The 19469-nt window shown below is 47.3% G+C and overlaps 1 protein-coding gene across 1 annotated transcript; it reads left to right on the forward strand.

Annotated features, from left to right (window-relative positions):
• The first annotated feature begins 132 nt into the window (after nucleotides 1–132).
• On the forward strand, nucleotides 133–10601 carry ZNF174 (zinc finger protein 174). Its single transcript, XM_068524059.1, has 4 exons — nucleotides 133–1961; nucleotides 2529–3119; nucleotides 4107–4329; nucleotides 7174–10601. The coding sequence occupies exons 2-4, from the start codon at nucleotides 2712–2714 to the stop codon at nucleotides 7773–7775; spliced, it is 1233 nt and encodes a 410-aa protein (XP_068380160.1). The 5' UTR covers nucleotides 133–1961; nucleotides 2529–2711; the 3' UTR covers nucleotides 7776–10601.
• Nucleotides 10602–19469: the final 8868 nt, after the last annotated feature.

Genomic DNA, 19469 nt, shown 5'->3' on the forward strand with positions numbered 1-19469 from the left:
TCAGATTCCATCTCTTTTCTTATCACTGGGAAGAGGGTCTCCTGGATACCAGTGAAAAGTGTGTCTTTCTGGAATCAGAGACATGAGCATTTCATAGACATGCAGACTCAGACGCACACTTGAAAAAGGCTCAGTGAGGCTGAAAAGAATGGAAAAAGACAGCATGAAACCATCCCATATTCCTCCACTCTAGTTCTTATGGTTTATTCCTATCCTTTTCCTTTACTCCCTCTTCAATCCAAGCCAAGTAGCCAAAGTACTAAAAATATCAAAAAACATAGTTTTCTCCCTAACCAAATTTCTGTGGATGAATTCCCCAAACTGTCCCTCAGTGTAGTCCAGCTGTTCCTTCTCGTGTTCCCCATGTGCCTGGGTCTTGTCCCTGCACTCCCTACCCTCAGAGGCCTGGACCCAGCCTCCCAATTGCCACCTTTTCTTAAGGAGGGAAAAGTATTAATCTCTTTATCACTATCACACTCTCCTCCCTCCCACCACCACCACACACACAATGAGGATGAGAAATGATTGTTCTGGTTTGCTTTTATTTTCCAGCATTCCTTCCCACTTCTGACAACAGCATCTTCTCCCTTTATGAAAAGCCCCTCTCTATTTCATTGTCTCTGGTGGGGCTGTTCATTACAGTACCCTTCCCCCAACCCCAGGAATGGGCAACTAACATAGGCTGGGCCTGTCAAAATTCTCTGGGATTTTACATACAGTTGGGGTGAAAAAAGTTGCGAATTTCCTGGAAATTGCTAAATTCGGTGGACGTAAGACTGGAGCTTTCTGCAGTTAATGTCCCACTCTCCATTCCATTCCTTCTCCAGAGGCCTGAGTCTCTTTTACAGGAGTAAAGAAATTACTTTTAAAAACATGGATTCAGGTTGCCTTTCTTCCAAAGTACTTAAATTGCCTTCACTTGTATTCTCTTTACATTTCCGTGAGGCAGGAGGGGCTAGAGATAGAGAAAGCAAAGGCATTACTGTGAACAGTCCTTTTGAACGAAAAAGGAGCATCACAGAGCATAGTTTCTCAGCAGCAAGGTCAGGACTAGAACCTGTACTCCTTGCCTTACACATTTTCATAAATCCCACACCTTCTCTGGATGAAGAATAATGAGTGCTATCCTAGTTACATGCAGAAGGCGGAGCCTGCACTCCTCTTGACCCCTAATATCCCATTCATCGTTAATTTTAAAATACTCCTCTCTCAAATATGTGTTTCTCTCTGGCGATAACCCAAACACTCAGCAGAAAGCAGGATGAGGATGGGGAGTCGGGCAGATTCACTTTTCATTTGGCAAGGATGCCCTGAGTACTCCAGTGCACTCGGTGCTAGGATTAGGTCCTGTGGCTGAAGTGGACTAGGAAACAAGTCCGCGGGCTCCCGCTCCCGTCTCCCGGGGGTGAGACGGGCAGGGCCACAGGCCGGAGAGAGTCCGCGCTGGGGCACAGGGATCGGGACAGCCCTAGCCGGCTCGGGTTGGCCGGGGCGAGGGGCCGCGGCACAGGAGGGTGACCGCCGAGCGTGCGAGGGGCGCCCTGACCTGGCCCAACTGCCTCTGAGACGACTGCCAGCAGCAAGCCGCCGGCCGCCAAGAAGCGGAGCACTCACCAGACGCACTCACTCACGACTCTCCAAACTGGCTCGGCCGCCGGGCCGGAAGTCAGCACCGCGAGGCCCCGCGCGGATCCGCCCACTGCGCTTCCTCGCGAGTCTTGCCAGCGGACTACAACTCCCGGAGTGCACTGCGACGGCGGGGTGCCGTTCTCGCTAGCATCGACAGACCCAGCGGCCGATAGACGAGAGAGAACGACCCCGAGGAGCCAATCCCTCTGCGGAGGAGGCGAGCTCTCCCGTGGCACAGCTTCGCGGCAGCCTGTGGGAGTGTCCGCGACGAGCGGCTTCTGCCCCGCCCCCAGCCTTGGCTCCTGGGTTCTGGGTCCCCGGTCCCCAGAGAGGTGAGTCGGCTGCAGGTGGGCGTGTGGAGCGGGGCTGTCGGTGGTGCTGCCGTCGCAGGCGCCACCGCCGGCTCGCACCCGGCCGCGTAGTTGAGCCGCGCGCCAGAGTGCTGCAGCTTCGCCAAGCCCCAGGCCAGCTGGGGCGCGGAGTCGGAGCCGGGCGCCCTCGGAGGCCGGAGCGGCTGGGCCTCGGAGCCTCGGGGGTGAGCAGCCGCCGCGCCTCCGTGTACCTTGCTGGCTAGCAGGAGGTTTCCGCTAACTCACAACCCCCAGCGTGCGCCGTGGCCTGCCTGGGCTCGCCCTGTAGCGCCTGGCGAGATGCTGGAGGTCGGCCTGTGGAGGATGCGGGGGAGCTGGTGCAGGCTACCTGGATGACATACTGAACTTTTCCCAGGGATTCCTGTCAGCCCATTAGGTCACGTTGCGCATTTTCCTGTGAGACCGCTTGTGCTTGCCGCTGAAATAAAAGCGGTATTTCCCCCAGTTTCCTTTTAGGACATTATGACTTTTCTCCTTTGCAAGACAGTTCAAGAAACTGGCAGAATAACAAACTCTTCCCACTCTCAGGGACTGTGCTGTCTTCAGGAGTTTGGAGTCAAGTCCAGCGAATGAGGAGGCTCTGTTTGCATCCTTTCCTCTCCAATATCCTCAGAGGAGCTTCGTTTCTAGCATCTTTCTAGCATTCAGGGTCATGATCCCGAAGGCTTGAGCTGTTTACAAGGAGAGAGAAGCTGTCTCCTGAGCCCCAAAATGGCGGCTAAGATGGAGATAACTTTGAGCTCGCAGTCCCACATTCAGGCTTCCTCCAAGCAAGAGAGACATATAATAGCAAAGCTAGAAGAAAAACGGGAGCCCGCTCTGCAAAAAGACTGGCCCGATCCTGAGCTCTCCCGCCAGAGTTTTAGACGGTTTTGTTATCAAGAGGTGTCTGGACCCCAAGAGGCGCTCTCCCGTCTCCGGCAGCTCTGCCGTCAGTGGCTGCAGCCTGAGGTGCACACCAAGGAGCAGATTTTGGAGCTGCTGGTGCTGGAGCAGTTTCTGAACATCCTGCCTCCGGAGATCCAGGCTCGGGCCAGGCATCAATGTCCAATGAGCAGCAAGGAGATTGTGACCCTGGTGGAAGATTTTTACAGAGCAGCCAAGGGACCAAAGCAGTGGGTAAGGAGGGTACTTTCTGTGGTCCCCAGGATTTCTTTTTCATCTGGTTAGTGTTTGGTCTCTGGACCCCTCCCTAGATAGAGTCCAGAATTTCAAACGTTGCTTCTGGCCTCTATTTGGAACCCTCCTCCCCCCACCCTCCTAGGGAGATGTAACAGGTTTTCAGAAAACCCAGCCACAGGCATTCCAGTGAGAAAGTAGAGAATCAAGTAAGGCTCTTGAAACTTTGCTGACAGATCTCCCCTGACCCTTTCCTCTTGAAGTTTTTCTGCAGTCAGGATTCATAGCAGGCAGGGTCATTCTACTGGATAGGAATTTGATTTGGGGGGAACTTTATTAGACCTTGTCCGAGGGCAGTGTCTTGCATATTGCCTTTGGATCAGGAAACTCCAGCTCAATTGGCTAGTATTCCTTCCAAATCCCACCCCTAAGTCAGACCCCAGTAGGGACCTAGGGAGGAAGCAAACAATCATGTGTTTTGGTGAACGGAAGCAGTTAGGGAACAGGGGTAGGGCAGTCCTCTTACTGAGATCTCCTTACCAGGAGAGCCTTGGGCAGAACAATTTATAGGTAAGGGTGGTTTTTAATGGCCCCCACCCTACTGCTTCCCTATCCTACAGGGCCTGTTTCCAGCAGAAGCAGGGAGGCAAGTGAGCATAGGGTAGGAACCTGCTGGGTGGGTGTCATGGCTGACCCTGATATATTTGTGCCTGCTCTCTGATGACTTTGACTCCAGGCCTTGAGAAAGCCCCAAGCTTTAGGGACAGGAAGTATTGGCTGATTTGAAGCAGCCTCCTTTCGGTCATTCTGCAAGTCCTTCCCTTTGCTTCCTTTGAGAGTTTCAGCATTCTCTCTCAAGGTTGACCCCCAGGCCATTATCAGAAATTTCCAGGGAAAAACAGTCATTACAGAGCAGTGAGAGGTCAAGCTGCCCTCAGACAGTCCTTGAGCATGCATTGCCCTCTAATGCATGGGGCTTGTTCCTAGGTGGCTGTTTGTATGGAGGGCCAGAAGGTGCTCTTGGAGAAAACTGGATCCCAGCTTGGAGAACAGGAACTGCCAGACTTTCAACTGCAAACTCCTAGCAGATATCCCAGGGAGAGCTCTCTGGAGGAGACGTCCCAGGCAGGATCTCAGGATCAGCGGAGCCCCCGTCATTGGGAAAAATCCCTGCTCCTCCAGGACCCAACCCCCAAATTGGCTGAGACAGGTAAACACTCGGTGCCTCTTCTCTCCCTCTCATCATCCCTTTATCTCCATCAAAGCATTTCATGGTTCTAAAAAGACATAGACCAGGTATTGGCTTTTTTTCAATATTGTATGTGATAGTAGATATTTATTCTCCAACGAATTTCACTAATTAGAATGGTAGTGTTACTAAAGTGTGCTTTTATCATTTTCTGTTCATGACTATTTGAGAATCCAGTGCACAGGATTATTCTAGTGCCTACTTTTCTGTCCCTTTCAGAGCTACTTATAGTGAAGACAAATCCAAATATGACCACTGATGAACTTCCATTCAAGCTGTGGCTGAGTTTCGTCACTTAAAATGGTCCCATGTTTAGAAGGGACCTAAACAAGATTCTGCTAATTAGAGAAAAAAGCTCCTCTCCGTTTTATTTTCTGCCTCTTTCTCCTGTGACATTGTCTGTGTCCATTTCTTTATCTTTCTCTGGTACAATGCCAGTATAATTGCTGGCCCTGCTCTACACAGTCCTGTGGTCTCTCTGACTGAATGAAAGTGACACTTTGGCCAGTCTTGGTGATGTGAATACAGGATATGGTCAACAGATTAGAGAAGAAGGTTACAAGAAAGCTAGATTCCTTAAGATTTGCTACATTCAACGAAACACTTTGATTTCATTATTCTCAAAACTCATGAATGGAGAAGACCTAGGGCATCCAGCAGGAAAGCACTGTGGCCCTGGCTGAGGTCCCACCCCATAACCTACGGCCTTCATGGTCCTAAAGAAAGTGGACCACATGTACTCCCTTCTTCTGCCTCAGCAGAGGCAGCTGGGTGTGCATGCTGTCTCCATTTCCTTTTATTTGATTCCAGAGAGGGTGGAGTCTCATGCTCAAGGTTCATCCATGTTGTAGCATGTGTCAGTACTTCATTCCTTTTTATGGCTGAATAATATTCCACTCTGTGGACATTTCGTCTGTTTATCAGTTGATGGACACTTGGGTTGTTTCCACTTGTTGGCTATTATGAATAATGCTGCTGTTAACAGTTGTGTACAAGTTTTCGTGTGGGTGTCTATTTTCATTTCTCTTGGGTGTACACCCAGGAGTGGAAATGCTGGGTCCTATGGTAACTCACCGTTTAACCTTTTGAGGTTGGACTTTTCCAAAGTGGCTGCGCCATTTTACATCCAGTAGTCTATGAGGATTCCAATTTCTCTACATCCCTGTTGACACTTGTTATTTTTTGTCCTTTTTATTGCATCCATCCTAATAGGCATGAAGTGGTATCTCATGGAGGTTTTGAGTTATTTCCCTAATGACTGATGATGTTGAGCATATTTTCATGTGCCTATTGGCCAATTGTGTATCTTCTTTGTAGAAATGTCTATTCAGATCCTTTGCTCATTTTTTTTTAATTTATTTATTTATTTATTTTTGGCTGTGTTGGGTCTTCATTGCTGTGCACGGGCTTTCTCTAGTTGCAGTGAGCGGGGGGTACTCTTCGTTGTAGTGTCCGGGCTTCTCATTGCTGTGGCTTCTCTTGTTGCGGAGCACGGGCTCTAGGCATGCAGGCTTCAGTAGTTGTGGCTCGCGGGCTTAGTTGCTCTGCGACATGTGGGATCTTCCTGGACCAGGGCTCAAACCCGTGTCCCCTGCATTGGCAGGTGGATTCTCAACCACTGCACCACCAGGGAAGTCCCCTTTGCTCATTTTTAAACTGGGTTGGTCTTTTTATTGTTATAAGAGTTCTTTGTATAATCTGGATACTAGACCCTTATGTATAATTTGCAAATATTTTCTCCCATTATGTGGGTTATCTTTTCACTTCCTTGATAGTATCCTTTGAAGCACAAATGTTTTGGATGTTGAGGACGTCCAGTTTATCTTTTTGTTTGCTTGTGCTTTTGGTAACGTATCGAAAATACTATTGCCTAATCCACCATCACAAAGGTTTACACCTTTGTTCTGTTCAAAGAGAGATAGGTTTAGCTCTCACAATGGTCTTTGATCCATTTTGAGTTAATTTTTGTATGTGTTGTGAGTCGGGGTCCAACTTCATTCTTTTGTATGTAGAAATCCAGTTGTTCCAGCACCACTTGTTGAAAAGACTATTCTTTACTCCATTGAATTATCATGACAACCTTGTTGAAGAGCAGTTGACCATAATTGTGTGGGCTGCTTTTTAAATCTGAATTTAAATTAAAGTTAAATAAAATTAAAAATTCGGTTTCTCAGTCACACAAGCCACATTTCAAGTACTCAGTAGCCACATGTGGCTAGTGGCTGCCATATTGAATAGATCTTCCACATGGCAGGAATCCTGTTGGATAATAGCACTGTTGTGGAGTTTCTGTAATTAGGGTGCATGTCTGGCCCATATCCCAATTTCCAGTCACATATGCTATCTATCAACTTCATAATGGAAGAAAATACCACACTCACTGGATTTACCATTATTTGAAGAGAGAGTGGTGGTCAGTGTCCATGTAAGTGAGGGTATATTTGCTATGTCGAAATTTCTGATGGGTTTGCTTTTTCCTATTTCTCCTTTCTTAAACCTTTCCCCAAAGGTAGAAAGGAGGGAGGGGTTGGAGAACTTGTTTCCTAACTTTAGTATACATCAGAATCACTCCAGCTTCCCCCTGTTAACTGCAGACTTCCAGGTTCCATCCCCCAGAGATTCTAACTCAGCAGCCCTGGGGGAGCAGGGGCAGCCTGCTTGGTGGACAGCTGCCCCAGATGAGTCTAATGCAAGTTGCCAAGTGGAGAACAGCACTTTGAGAAACTTTGCCGTGTATCTCATAGCTCTTTTGCTTGGGTTCTTTCTTCGAAGCCCAGAAATGAAACATATTCTTTATAATTATAGAGGCCTCCAGAATGAAAAGTGACAACAAGGAAAATCCACAGCAGGAGGGGGCTAAAGGAGCAAAACCATGCGCGTTGTCAGTGGGCAGACCCAAAGGGAATGGTCTGCAGAGCCCCGAACCCAGAGGGGCGACTGTGAGTGAGTCCCGGTTGTCACGGAGGCAGGTCAGCCCCCCACGTGCTCAAAAGCCATTTGCTCACTACCAGAGACATTGCAGGGAACTGGAATACATCAGCGGCCCCCTGAAGAGCCACCCACTGAGAGAGCTGAAGAAAAGCAAGGGAAGCAAAAGAAACCTGAGCAGCCGTTTGCAACGTCTTGGTCACCAGCCGACCCGCTCGGCGAAGAAACCTTACAAATGTGATGACTGTGGGAAAAGCTTCACGTGGAATTCAGAGCTGAAAAGACACAAGCGAGTCCACACAGGGGAGAGGCCCTACACGTGCGGAGAGTGTGGGAACTGCTTCGGGCGGCAGTCCACCCTGAAGCTGCACCAGAGGATCCACACCGGAGAGAAACCCTACCAGTGCGGCCAGTGTGGGAAAAGCTTTCGCCAGAGCTCAAACCTTCACCAGCATCACAGACTCCACCATGGGGACTGAAAGCAGGGCTGGGTCCTCTCTGTTCAGAAGAAGGTACTTGCATTTCTCCTTCCCCTAGCTTGCATGTAAATCACAAAGACCGTCTGCGTGACTTACAAGGAAGAAAGCAAGAGATCCCTGAGGAGTGATGGCGCCCGTCGGGCTGGTGAGGCGTCGGTCGGGAAAAGGCTGACGGGGGACTTGATCGTGCATGGGGTCATGTACGATGACGGGGGAAGAGATGGCAGGTCTAGGCATTGGGTCAGAGAGCACCGGGGTGTCTGTTGGAGAGCAGGGAGTCACTACTGAGGGAGAATCAGGACGATCCTGCAGATGTGCCCCACACCTTGATGTTAAATCTCCCCTTGCTGCTTTATTTATCCTCTAAATCTGTTCAAGGATAAATCCTATATATAGTTATGCATTTGCTGTCCTACCAGACAATCTTTATCATGCACACACTCCTTTAATAAAGATGAGTGATCTGCAAGAATTTCAAGGCAGAAGTTCATTGGAATGTAAATCCCCTAATATTCTTCCTGTCATTCCTGGCTGTTCATAACAAAGCACGCATGAAGTGGGACTGTGGACACGTTTGTGTGAGGAGGGGGTCTCCAAGTATTAGTGCTTTTACCAAATAAATACACATACACACACACTAAAGGTTCTTTTTATATCAAAGCACCTTTGATTTGGTAAAAGAAAAATCACAGCTGCTGCAATCCCCCACCCATAGTGATAAGGAAAAACTGCAAGAAGCAAGACTGCTAAGGAGACAGCAAAGGGAATCCTTCCTACTTTCCTTTCTCACTGAGGCCAGTAGCTTTAAGAATAACAAAATGCTTGGGGTGATGAAAATATACTAAAACTGAATTATTTCAGAACAAGTACCAAAAATCATTGAAACATTCATTAATTTTATGATATGTACGTTATACCTCAAAGAAGTTTCTAAAAATGACAACATGTATTTATCTAAAATGTTAAAGTCCTAGAACTAGGCCTGAGAGATCATCTAATCCCACCCCTCATTCTCTCAAAATGGAAATTATAACCCAATCAGTATACAATTCTTATTCACACTGGGCAAGCCAGTGGATCTCCCAGTTTAGAGAAGACTTTTGGTAGGTGGGTGCAGTACGTCAAGCAGGAAACAGGTGCAGGTAGCGTTCTTCCTAAAGTATCAGTATCCTCAGGTCACTGCTGGCCACCTCAGGGCTGTGGTTGTGCTATTGTGTGTCCCCCCCAAGGATCTCAGGTTCCTCTGACCACAGAGGGACAGGTGCTCACATGGGCAGCCCTGTCCCCCAGGTCTTTGCACACACTGTTCCCTTTGCCCTTAGGACCCACCGCCCCCACTCCCTCTCGCATCTCACAAAAGTTGCCAGCTCTGCAAAGCCTCCTCTGACAAGTTCTAGGCAGAGGTAGACTTCACCAGTGGCGCTCAACCTGGTAGCAGATTCGCCCCCTAGAGGATATTTGGGAACGTCTGAAAACACCGTTGGTTGTTATGACTTGGGGGAAGGGAGCGTAGCTCCTGGCCTCTGGTAGGTACAGACCAAGGATGTAGCTAAACATCCTGCAGTGCACAGGACGGCCCCAAAACAGTTATCTGTTCCAAATGTCAGTAGTACCAAGGTTGGGGAACTGTGCTATATATGTTAAAAGCTCTTTAAGGACAGAACCTTGATTTTCCATCACTTTAGCTTTAGAACTTAGCCCACAACCAGCCAGGAGAAATAGGTGTTCAGTAATTGAAGAGTCGAGGGCCCCTGCTTCACCCTGGGGCCCATTCCTGCCTGAATCAGAGATCCCGGTGGCAGTCTTCGAATGCAGTGGACAAAACCTCTCATCTTTTGGGCAGAGAGAGACTTAATGGGAGCCCAGTGGCCTGCTTCCTGGTATTTGGTGGGCCTTCAGAATCTAATCCAAGGTCCCTTTCCCAACAACTGTGTTAGATAGTAGAAGAGTTTATCTTTATTGTTAGGCCTGCCCGTTTTCTCACTCCTGTCCCCCTGCCTCTCACCGGTCAGAGCCTCCTGATTCCTTATTCTGTTACCACCTTTTTTTCTCCAGGCCAGTTTCACTGTTGTTTCTTAGTAACTTCCCTAATTATATTTACGTCTGTATTAGTTTCCTCTTGGTGCTGTAACAGATGTCCACAAACTTAGTGGCTTAGAACAACACAAATGTCTTCTCTTATAGTTCCTGAGGTCAGAAGTCCGAAATCAGTTTCACTGAGTAGAAGTCAAGGTGTCCGGCGGGCTGGTTCCTTTGGAGGCTCTGAGGGGTGAATCTGTTTCCTCGCCTTTTTCAGCTTCTAGCGGCTGCTGGCATTCCTTGGCCTGTGGCCCCTCCCTCCATCTTCAAAATGCATCCCTTCAATCTCTGTCATCACATCACCTTCTCTTCTGACTCTGATCCTCCAGCCTCCCTCTTAGGAGGACCTTTATGATTATATTGGGCCCACCCAGATCATCTGAGATATCTCCCCATCTCTAGGTCCTTAATACACCTGCAAAATCCCTTTTGCCATATAAGGGAACATTCACAGGTTCCAGGGATTAGGATGTGGACATCTTTGGCGGGGACTGTGATTCAGCCGACCACATCCATCTAGTGAATCAATTCGGTTAGTCAAAGACGATCTCTTCTAAAAGCAAAGGAACATAGATTTCCACTTTCCTTAGATTTGGGACAGGAAATCTCTCTTAAAATAAGAGCTTTGTTTACTTGGTATGTTTTGAAGAACCCGTGTGCGTGTGTTTTCTGTCTTCTGATTATGAAATTAATAATTGCTGAATCTTAATGTCTTTGGGTACCTGTTCAACTGTGGACCTTGAATAAATGTGACAAAATCACCACTCTGAATATCACTCACTCCCAAAAGGTTTTCAAGCCTGTGATGCTGCCGCCTCCCCCAGCCCAGTTTTCCTTTGACAGGTAAGGCTCAGCTCCAGGTGAGGAGTGCCCGTGAGGGTCTGAAATCCTGGTAGAAGGCCCCTGGGCACTCAGCCACATTTGCTGGTCTGTACTCACTTCTTCAAATGTAAGAGTCCGCATGTGTGGTTCCACCAGAGGGTCTCAGCACAAAACATTGACCTGCTGACTTACAATCGGCTACCCCATATGAGAAAATAACCTCTCTCCTTTTGTGTGCACCCTTTACCCACGGAGCAGTCTGTAAGTGTCACCATGTTTTCTGAGTTTGCCCTGTACTCACCCATGTGGGGGTGGGATGATTCCTACCTTGGTTATTTGGTCCCTGGCTTACCCCAGGAGACAGGGAGAGGGGAAGATTCCATGCATATGTGAGGGATCTGGACCTCGCAGATTTCTCTGAAAAGCATTTTCCATCTACAGCAGATAAGGACTTGTAAAACCCGTCCCATAATACCGTTACCGCTCCCAACAAAATTAACAACTCCCAAATACCATCTGATAGATAGAGTTGAAATTTCCCCCAGATATTTCTAAAACCAAAATGCTATTTTTTACAACTTTATTGAGATATAGTTCACATATAAAATGTATCCATTTAAAGTGTACACTTTAATAATTAAGTTCACAGTGTTATACCACCATCACCATAATCTAATTTTAGAACATTTTCAACAGCCTGAAAAGAAACCTTTGGGCTTCCCTGGTGGCGCAGTGGTTGAGAATCTGCCTGCCAATGCAGGGGACACGTGTTCGAGCCCTGGTCTGGGAAGATCCCACATGCCGCGGAGCAACTAGGCCTGTGAGCCACAACTACTGAGCCTGTGCGTCTGGAGCCTGTGCTCCGCAACAAGAGAGGCCACGATAGTGAGAGGCCTGTGCACCGTGATGAAGAGTGGCCCCCACTTGCCACAACTAGAGAAAGCCCTCGCACAGAAACGAAGACCCAACACAGCCAAAAATAAATAAATAAATAAATAAATTTAAGAAAAAAAAAAAAAAGAATTTGAGGAACCCCCAGACTGTCTTCCACAGGGTCTGCACCATTTTCCATTCCCACCAGCAGTGTATGAGGGTTCTAATTTCTCCACATCCTTGTCAACACTTGCTATTATCTGTCTTTCTGATCGTAGCCATGCTAGTGGATATGAAGTGGTGTCTCATTGTGATTTTGATTTGCACTTCCCTGTTGGCTAATGATGTTGGCATCGTTCCATGTGTTTACTGGCCATTTGTGTATCTTCTTCGGAGAAACGGCTATTCAAAACCTCTGCCCTTTTAAAACTGGGGGTTTTATCTTTTTATTGTTGAGTTGAAGAGTTCTTTATATATTCTGGAATCAAATCCTTATCAGATAAATGACTTGCAAATATTTTCTCCCATTCTGTTGTAATGTAATACTTTTGCACAATTTCAGTAACTCTCTTTAAAGCACTGTCTGTCACCTGCCAAAATACAAAACTGACTAAGACGGTAACAGTCCTGAATTGCCAGTGAAACAGACGTTTGCGGCAAAATGTCACTCCTGTCTCTAGAAATTCGTCTGGACCAGATAAGGGCAGAGCCAACTAGGGTAGCCCCAGGAACCTACCTTGGTCTACCTACCTGACCTGACTTAGTCAAGTCTGAGGCAGCTCCATAAACAAACCAGAGTGGACTTGATACCAGGCTAAGACCAAGGATGGTTTTGCTCGCAGCTCTGTTGTCCCCCAGCCCCCTGACCTGGATGTGTCACTTAAATTCTTCAAGCCTGTTTCCTCCACTGAAAATGGGAAGACCTGCTCTGCTTACCTCACATGATTGGTGAAGTGAACACACGTGTGTGAAAGTATTTTCTGTAAAGTGTTACATAAAAAGAAAATGAATTATGTGTCAAGTAAAACAGCATCTTGAAATCTCCTTCTGTCACCTTTTCAGATCCAAATACTTGTGCCTGGAATGAGCAGAGAGGCCACAGGGGTTCGAGGGTGGAGAGGTCCTATTTTCCTGGATTTGGCACTTGCTCACACTGGGGTCACGGTAGACAATGTCCTGGAAGGGGGGAAGAATTTCTCCAAAAGTCTGTTTATGAAAAATTGATGTCCTAGAGAGAGGCATCCCAAAGCAGAGGCACCCGCCCTTTCTTCAATGCCCCTTCATGCTGCTCCTTACTTTTCTTTTTAACATTGACTTTTTAAAATTTTTTTATCATGGTGAAATATACATAACAAAGTTTACCATTCTAACCATTTTTATTGTACGATTCAGTGGCATCACGTACATTCACAATATTGTGCAGCCATCACCATGATCCATCTCTGGAACTTTTTCATCTTCCCAAACTGAAACTCTGTCCCCATTAAACACTAACTCCCTGTTCCCCCTCTTCTTGCACCTGGCATCCCCCATTCTACTTTCTGTCTCTGCGAAGTTGCCTACTCCACATACCTCGTATAAGTGGAATCATACAGTATTTGTCATTTTGTGACTGGATTATTTCACTTAGCACAATGTTCCTGAGATTCGTTAGAATTTCTTTTCTTTTTATGGCTTAATAGTATTCCATTGTATGGATAGATCACATTTTATTTATTTATTTATTTAAAATTTATTTATTTATTTATTTATTTATTTTGGCTGCGCCATGTGGCTTGTGGGATCTTAGTTCCCAGACCAGGGATCAAACCTGGGTCCTGGCAGTGAAAGCACCAATTCCTAACCACTGGACTGCCAGGGAATTCCCATGGATAGACTGCATTTTAACCATTTATCTGTCAATGGACATTGGGGTCATTTCCACCTTCTGGCCATTATGAATAATGTGCTCCTTACTTTTTGCAAATACATATTTTCAAAAACCCCAATGAAAAATTTGCCAGAGGGCCCCCGAGTCTTGTGAGAGTGGCACCACACATTAGTGTTCCTGGAGCAGCTGCAAGCAGGAATTGTGGCAGAGGTCCAGGGAAGGGCTTGTCCTAGGAGCTGGAGCAGAGGGTTAGGGGCCAGGATGGAGACAAAGGTGGCAGAGGGAGGCCATCCCGGATGGAAGCAGCTTTAAGGAGGGTGGAACAACCAACGATAAAGGTTACAAGTTAGGGCTCACCTGGGTCTCCCTGGGAGATGTGGGGCCATGGATGTGTCCGAGTGTCAGGAGGGGACACCTGCACCGAGGTCTTGGGAGGACAGGAGCAGTGTTTTCAGCAGTGGAAGGGAAGGCCAGAGTCGCAAAATTCTGCAAGTGGCACAGTCTTAGGAAGTGACGCTGCAGAGAGATAGATGGTTCATGTGGAATGGGGGTGTGCAGGCTAAAGACAGTGTCCAGAGGAAGAGTTTTAAGGCATTTATTTTACCTTTTGGAAAACTTTAATAAAGGAGCGTCGGGACATAGTTCAGTGTAGCCAAGTGTTTTAGTCTGTTTGGGCTGCTGTAACAAAATCCCACAGGCTGGGTGGCTTATAAACAATACATATTTATTTCTCACAGTTCTGGAGGCTGGAAGTCTGAGATCAAGGCACCAGCACGGTCAGGTTGAATTCTAGTGAGAGCCCTCTTCTTGGTTCATAGATGGGCTGTCTTCTTGCTGTGTCCTTACATGGTGGAAAAGCTGAGGGAACTCTTTGGGGTCTCTTTTATAAGGGCACTAATCCCATCCATGAGGGCTCCATCCTCATGAGCTACCTCCTAATACCATCACACTGGGGGTTAGGATTTTAACATAGGAATTAGGGGGGTGCACAGACGTTCAGACCATAGCACCTGGTGTGCATGAACTTTGGCTTTGGACAGACCTAGCTTCAATCCTGGCTCTAGTTCCCCTTTCAAACTTGTTTCTTTAACTCGATAAGGTTGAAATGAGAGGATCCGAGTTATTTGCCTCCATTGGGGTGAATGCCCCAGCACGCTAAGGCAAAGGCTCCATGGGCATAAATACTTCGCCCCTCAAGAGGTCTGGTCCCCGTTCTGGGTGGCTCTCATGGGTCTGGTCCAGCCACCACTGGAAGTGTGGACCAGTGGGCAAGGCTGCCCCTGGCAAAGCTGGCCCACAGCAAAACTGGGAGGTGATCAACTGCCCCACACTCCTCTTTACAAACCTCTTCAAAATCACAGCCTATTGCTGGAGGGAAAAGCAAGATTGTCCACACTGCCTGTTACATAGATCCTCCTACCACACCCTGATAAGCTGTCATCCAGGCTTTTGTTAGAAATTCTTGTAGACAGGGGAACTCGCCACTTCACAAGCTGCAACATTTCATTTGGGGGCATCCTAGTTGTTTTAAGTTCTAGGAAGCTGGACTTCTGGCCATGCAGACATTTTGCCCCTGGAGCCCTGGTTGCTTCTGTGAATACCTTGGATGGGCCGGTGCAGGGATGAAGGGGATCATGTTATAGCCTCTAGAACGCCCCACGTGAAGGCTTCATAAACACCGGCCCATCTGAACTCCATTGAAGGCAGGGAAGAAGCCCACCAGTGAGGTGTGTTTGTAGAGCACATCAGGGACCCAGACACCTCCAGAGCGCATGCCCCTGTATGTCCACTTCTGAGGCATATGCTGCACTGAGCAGGATGATTTCCTGGGAAACAGGATCTGTTCTGGAAGAGGATGGTAAGAGTCCTCTCTGATCCAGGATTTTGAGAATCGGAGGTCAAGGATCACACCAGAAGTCAGATACATGCCCTCAGGAGGGAGAAAATGGAGCTAAGGAGAAAGTTCTGATGGAGAAGTTTGCTTCTAAAGAGTAAGGGGTGGGCAGAGGAGCTGAGCGGGAAGCACGCCTCCCACCAGAGACATGCATCGGCTCCTCTTTTCATCTGGATTTCCTGCTCAGTCCATAGCTTTTCCCCAAACCCTAGTGAAAACTCTCCCACGCTCAGTTCTTTGAAACTATGACACACTCTTTTCCCTTTGCAACAGGTGGGTTCTGTGGAAGGAAATCGTGCCTAAGCCAGGACACACATCTTTTCAGTATTTTAAAAAATCTTTTTGGGAACTGCATTCCTATATTAACATGCAGTTTATTTGATTTTTATTTTGGTTGCACACTATTGAGAAACTTCTAACGCACACAGATAAGTAGTTGCAAATGCTAATGGTTCTAACAGCTCATCTTACAAGATATCTTTGCACAGAAAAGGCAAAAGCAGCTTTACTATCAGGTCTGCCCCAAAATAAGTCATGCTGGTAGCATAAATTATTTCATGTCTCTGATGCGTTATTTTGTATATTACATTTAAATATTTTATTGCAGCTTTAAAATACATTTCAACTTTTTTTTTACTTCAAAGGTAATTTTTTTAAAATTGTTTTTAATTAATTTATTTATTTTTGGCTGTGTTGGGTCTTTGTTTCTGTGCGAGGGCTTTCTTTAGTTGTGGCAAGCGGGGGCCACTCTTCATCGCGGCGCGCGGGCCTCTCACTATCGCGGCCTCTCTTGTTGCGGAGCACAAGCTCCAGACGCGCAGGCTCAGTTGTTGTGGCTCACGGGCCTAGTTGCTCCGCGGCATGTGGGATCTTCCCAGACCAGGGCTCGAACCCATGTCCCCTGCATTAGCAGGCAGATTCTCAACCACTGCGCCACCAGGGAAGCCCCAAAGGTAATTTTTTAAATTGAGATATAATTAATATACCATAACATTCATCCTTTTAAAGTACAAAGTTCAGTTTTTTTTATTATAGTCACAAAGTTGTACAACCAGACCCATGTCTTTTTGAGAGAGACAGAAGTTACTTCTTCACAAGGAGTTAGCTGATCACACACATGCCGCTGCACTTGAACCTGACCAGGAGACAGCCTGAGACGGTGGGAAAAGGCCTGGGATGGGGAAAAGGCACTGAAGAGCCAGGTTCCATTTTCAGTGCTGCAGGCAGCCAGTTACTGAGCTCTACGATGTCTGCACCTCAGTTTCCTTATCAGTAAAATGAGGTTTTAGACAAAATGCTAATTTTCTTTTCAGTTCTACTCCGAGCTGCCCATGAAACCTTGAAAGTTTGGGTCTTTCTTGGGCCAAAATAAAGGTGACCCTCAGCTCAATGGTGTGGACTCTTGGAGGCCTTGGAGCCAGGATCCCTGGTGGAAGAGGAAGCAGGGGTGTAACATATGCTCAGGGTATCCCCCCGTCTACTCTTTCCCAAGGAGAGGAGCTTATCACCCATCCTGTGTTCACTCTCTGAGTCTCCTCTGGCCCTTGTCACCCAGCATCCTGGTTCCTGGGCTCTCTCTGCAAATCCCCCATCAGGGTTGCTGTCTCTTGTCACCCTCTGGGTGTGACACTGAACCCAGTGTGGATCCCTCAGACAGGATGGGCCGGAGAGCTCCAGCTCCAGCAGCTCCAGGATCTGCTCCTTGGTGGGCATCTCTGGCTTTAGCCACTGATGGCACACTCCCCAGAGGTGGCTAAGAGCCTCTCTGGCGCAGCTACCCCTCCTGGCAGAGGGGCCTAATGCATTGACAGCAGTGTTTCAGGACCAGGATGGTGGGCTTGCAGGTTCGATTCCCGCCCCCAGTGGTATCTTTTATCAGGGGGCTCTCCAGTTCTGGGGGATGGGGAGTTCCAGGGCACCCAAGTTGCAAGCATCTTATGGCTCAGGGGATAGCTTCATACCAGCTGGGACTGAACTGAATCTGGGAATGTCACACCCTGTCTCTCTGTGGGGTGTGGTTGGGCATCTGGGCTCTCCAATTTCTGTTTTTCCCTGGAAACAAACAGTACAGGTGAGCAAGAAAAGCTTACTATATGTGGGGTCAGCTGACACATTACCTGAGGCCCTTGCTATGTTCTCTGTTAGGACCCTGTGCCCTTTCCAGAAGCCTCCAACCAATGAAGTCAAGTTGGTGTTTAGCTCTCAGCTCTTCTTTCTGGCCAGGTGCGACCCCTCTCACAGCATAACATACCTCTTCTCGATCACACTGAACACAGCTGCACTGTCACCCTCACTTGTGATGAACACGTCTCCCTAGAAAGTTTAGAAAAACTGTAAACTCATGAGAGGCAAGCAATCTCTCCACAAAGCTACCAACCATCAAGTCACCCAAACCGGAAACTTCCAAGTCATCTTTGACTCCCTGCTTTCTCACCCCACCAAAGCGTCACCTTTTCCTCCTCAATCTGTCTCGAAGCCCCACCATCTTCCTCATTCCCGTGACCCCTAGTGAGGGCCCTCATCTCTCACTTGCTTTATTGCAACAGCCTCCTGAGTGTCTGTTGTCTCCGAGCTTGTCCCGGTCTGCAGCATCTGGCTATGGTCATCCCCACAACGTCAAAACCCTGTCCGTGCCTTGCTGTCAACCCGGGTCAGTGCTGTTGGGTAAGGGTGGAGAGAGAGAGAAGTCAGCTTTGAGAGATATTTTTGAGGTAGAATCCACAGGACTTGATGACTGAAAGTTTGAGGAGCAGAGGAGGGAGTGTGTGTTAGTAGCATGAGCAATTGTGTGGATGTGGCGCCACATACTGGAGGCAGAGAGATGAAGGACTAAAGGCCTGGGACTTCCCTGGTGGCACAGTGGTTAAGAATCCACCTGCCAATGCAGGGGACATGAGTTTGAGTCCTGGTCCGGGAAGATCCCACATGCCGCGGAGCAACTAAGCCTGTGAGCCACAACTACTGAAGCACGCGTGCCTAGAGCCCGTGCTCCGCAACAAGAGAAACCACCGCAATGAGAAGCCCACGCACTGCAACGAAAAGTAGCCCCTACTCACTGCAACTAGAGAAAGCCCGCACACAGCAAGACCCAACGCAGCCAAAAATAAATAAATAAATAAATAAATTTTTTAAAAAAAGGACTAAAGGCATGAGTTCGGTTTTGGGCACGTGTTTGTTTTTTTTTTTCTTTGTTTGCTTGTTTGTTTGAATTTTACTGGAATATAGTTGATTTACAACATTTTGTTAGTTTCAGGTTACAGCAAAGTGATTCAGTTATACATATACATTTTTCATTCTTTTTTAGATTCTTTTCTCATATAGGTTATCACAGAATACTGAATAGAGTTCCCTGTGCTATACACACAGGTTCTTGTTGGTTATCTATCTTATATATAGGAGTGTGTGTATGTTAATCCCAAGCTCCTGATTTATCCCTACCCCCTCCCCACGTTTCCCCTTTGGTAACCGTAAGTTTGTTTTTGATACCTGTAAGTCTGTTTGTTTTGTAAATAAGTTCAATTGTATCATTTTTTAAAATTAGATTCCACATATGAGTGATATCATATATTTGTCTTTCTCTGTCTTACTTCACTTAATATGATAATCTCTAGATCCATCCATGTTGCTGCAAATGGCATTATTTCGTTCTTTTTTATGGCTGAGTAATATTCCATTGGGCATGTGTTTTCATGCCTCAGAGACACCAAAGGAAGATCTCTCTTTTGCACTTGAATACAGGCATCTAGAGTGCAGGAGAGAAGAAAAATTGGGGCTAGACATAAAGTGAGGTACTTGTAGTCATGGAAGTGGCTAAGCTCGCTTGGGGGTTGGGGCGGGAAAGGGGGGGTGGGGACTGTGGATTCAGGTGATCCCAAGATACACTCTGACCAAAAGCATGTTAGAATTCGGCTGTGGAGTACACAGAAATCAGGTGAGGAGACTGGCGCTGGTTCCAGAGAGAAGTGTCGACTTTTAAAACAACACACAACTTAAAAGTTGTGAGTCAAGTTTATTCATTGTCTTACTGAGGACTACAGCTGGGGAGGCAGCCTCTCAGATAGCTCTGAGAAACTGTCCTGAAGAACTTAGGAGGGGAATATATGTGATTTTGACGAAGGGGTATGCAGCACGCCCCTCCATAGAAGGTTACTGCTAT

Source organism: Eschrichtius robustus, chromosome 16 (genome assembly GCF_028021215.1).
Source record: "Eschrichtius robustus isolate mEscRob2 chromosome 16, mEscRob2.pri, whole genome shotgun sequence".
NCBI classification, from domain to species: Eukaryota; Metazoa; Chordata; class Mammalia; order Artiodactyla; family Eschrichtiidae; genus Eschrichtius; species Eschrichtius robustus.

Bases quoted from the DNA above. Each gene is read 5' to 3' on its own strand.
- ZNF174 (XM_068524059.1), top strand. From the start codon at position 2,712: ATGGCGGCTAAGATGGAGATAACTTTGAGCTCGCAGTCCCACATTCAG. The intron at 3,120-4,106 runs GTAAGGAGGGTA...GCTTGTTCCTAG, and splicing joins CCAAGGGACCAAAGCAGTGG to GTGGCTGTTTGTATGGAGGG. The intron at 4,330-7,173 runs GTAAACACTCGG...TTATAATTATAG, and splicing joins CCCCAAATTGGCTGAGACAG to AGGCCTCCAGAATGAAAAGT.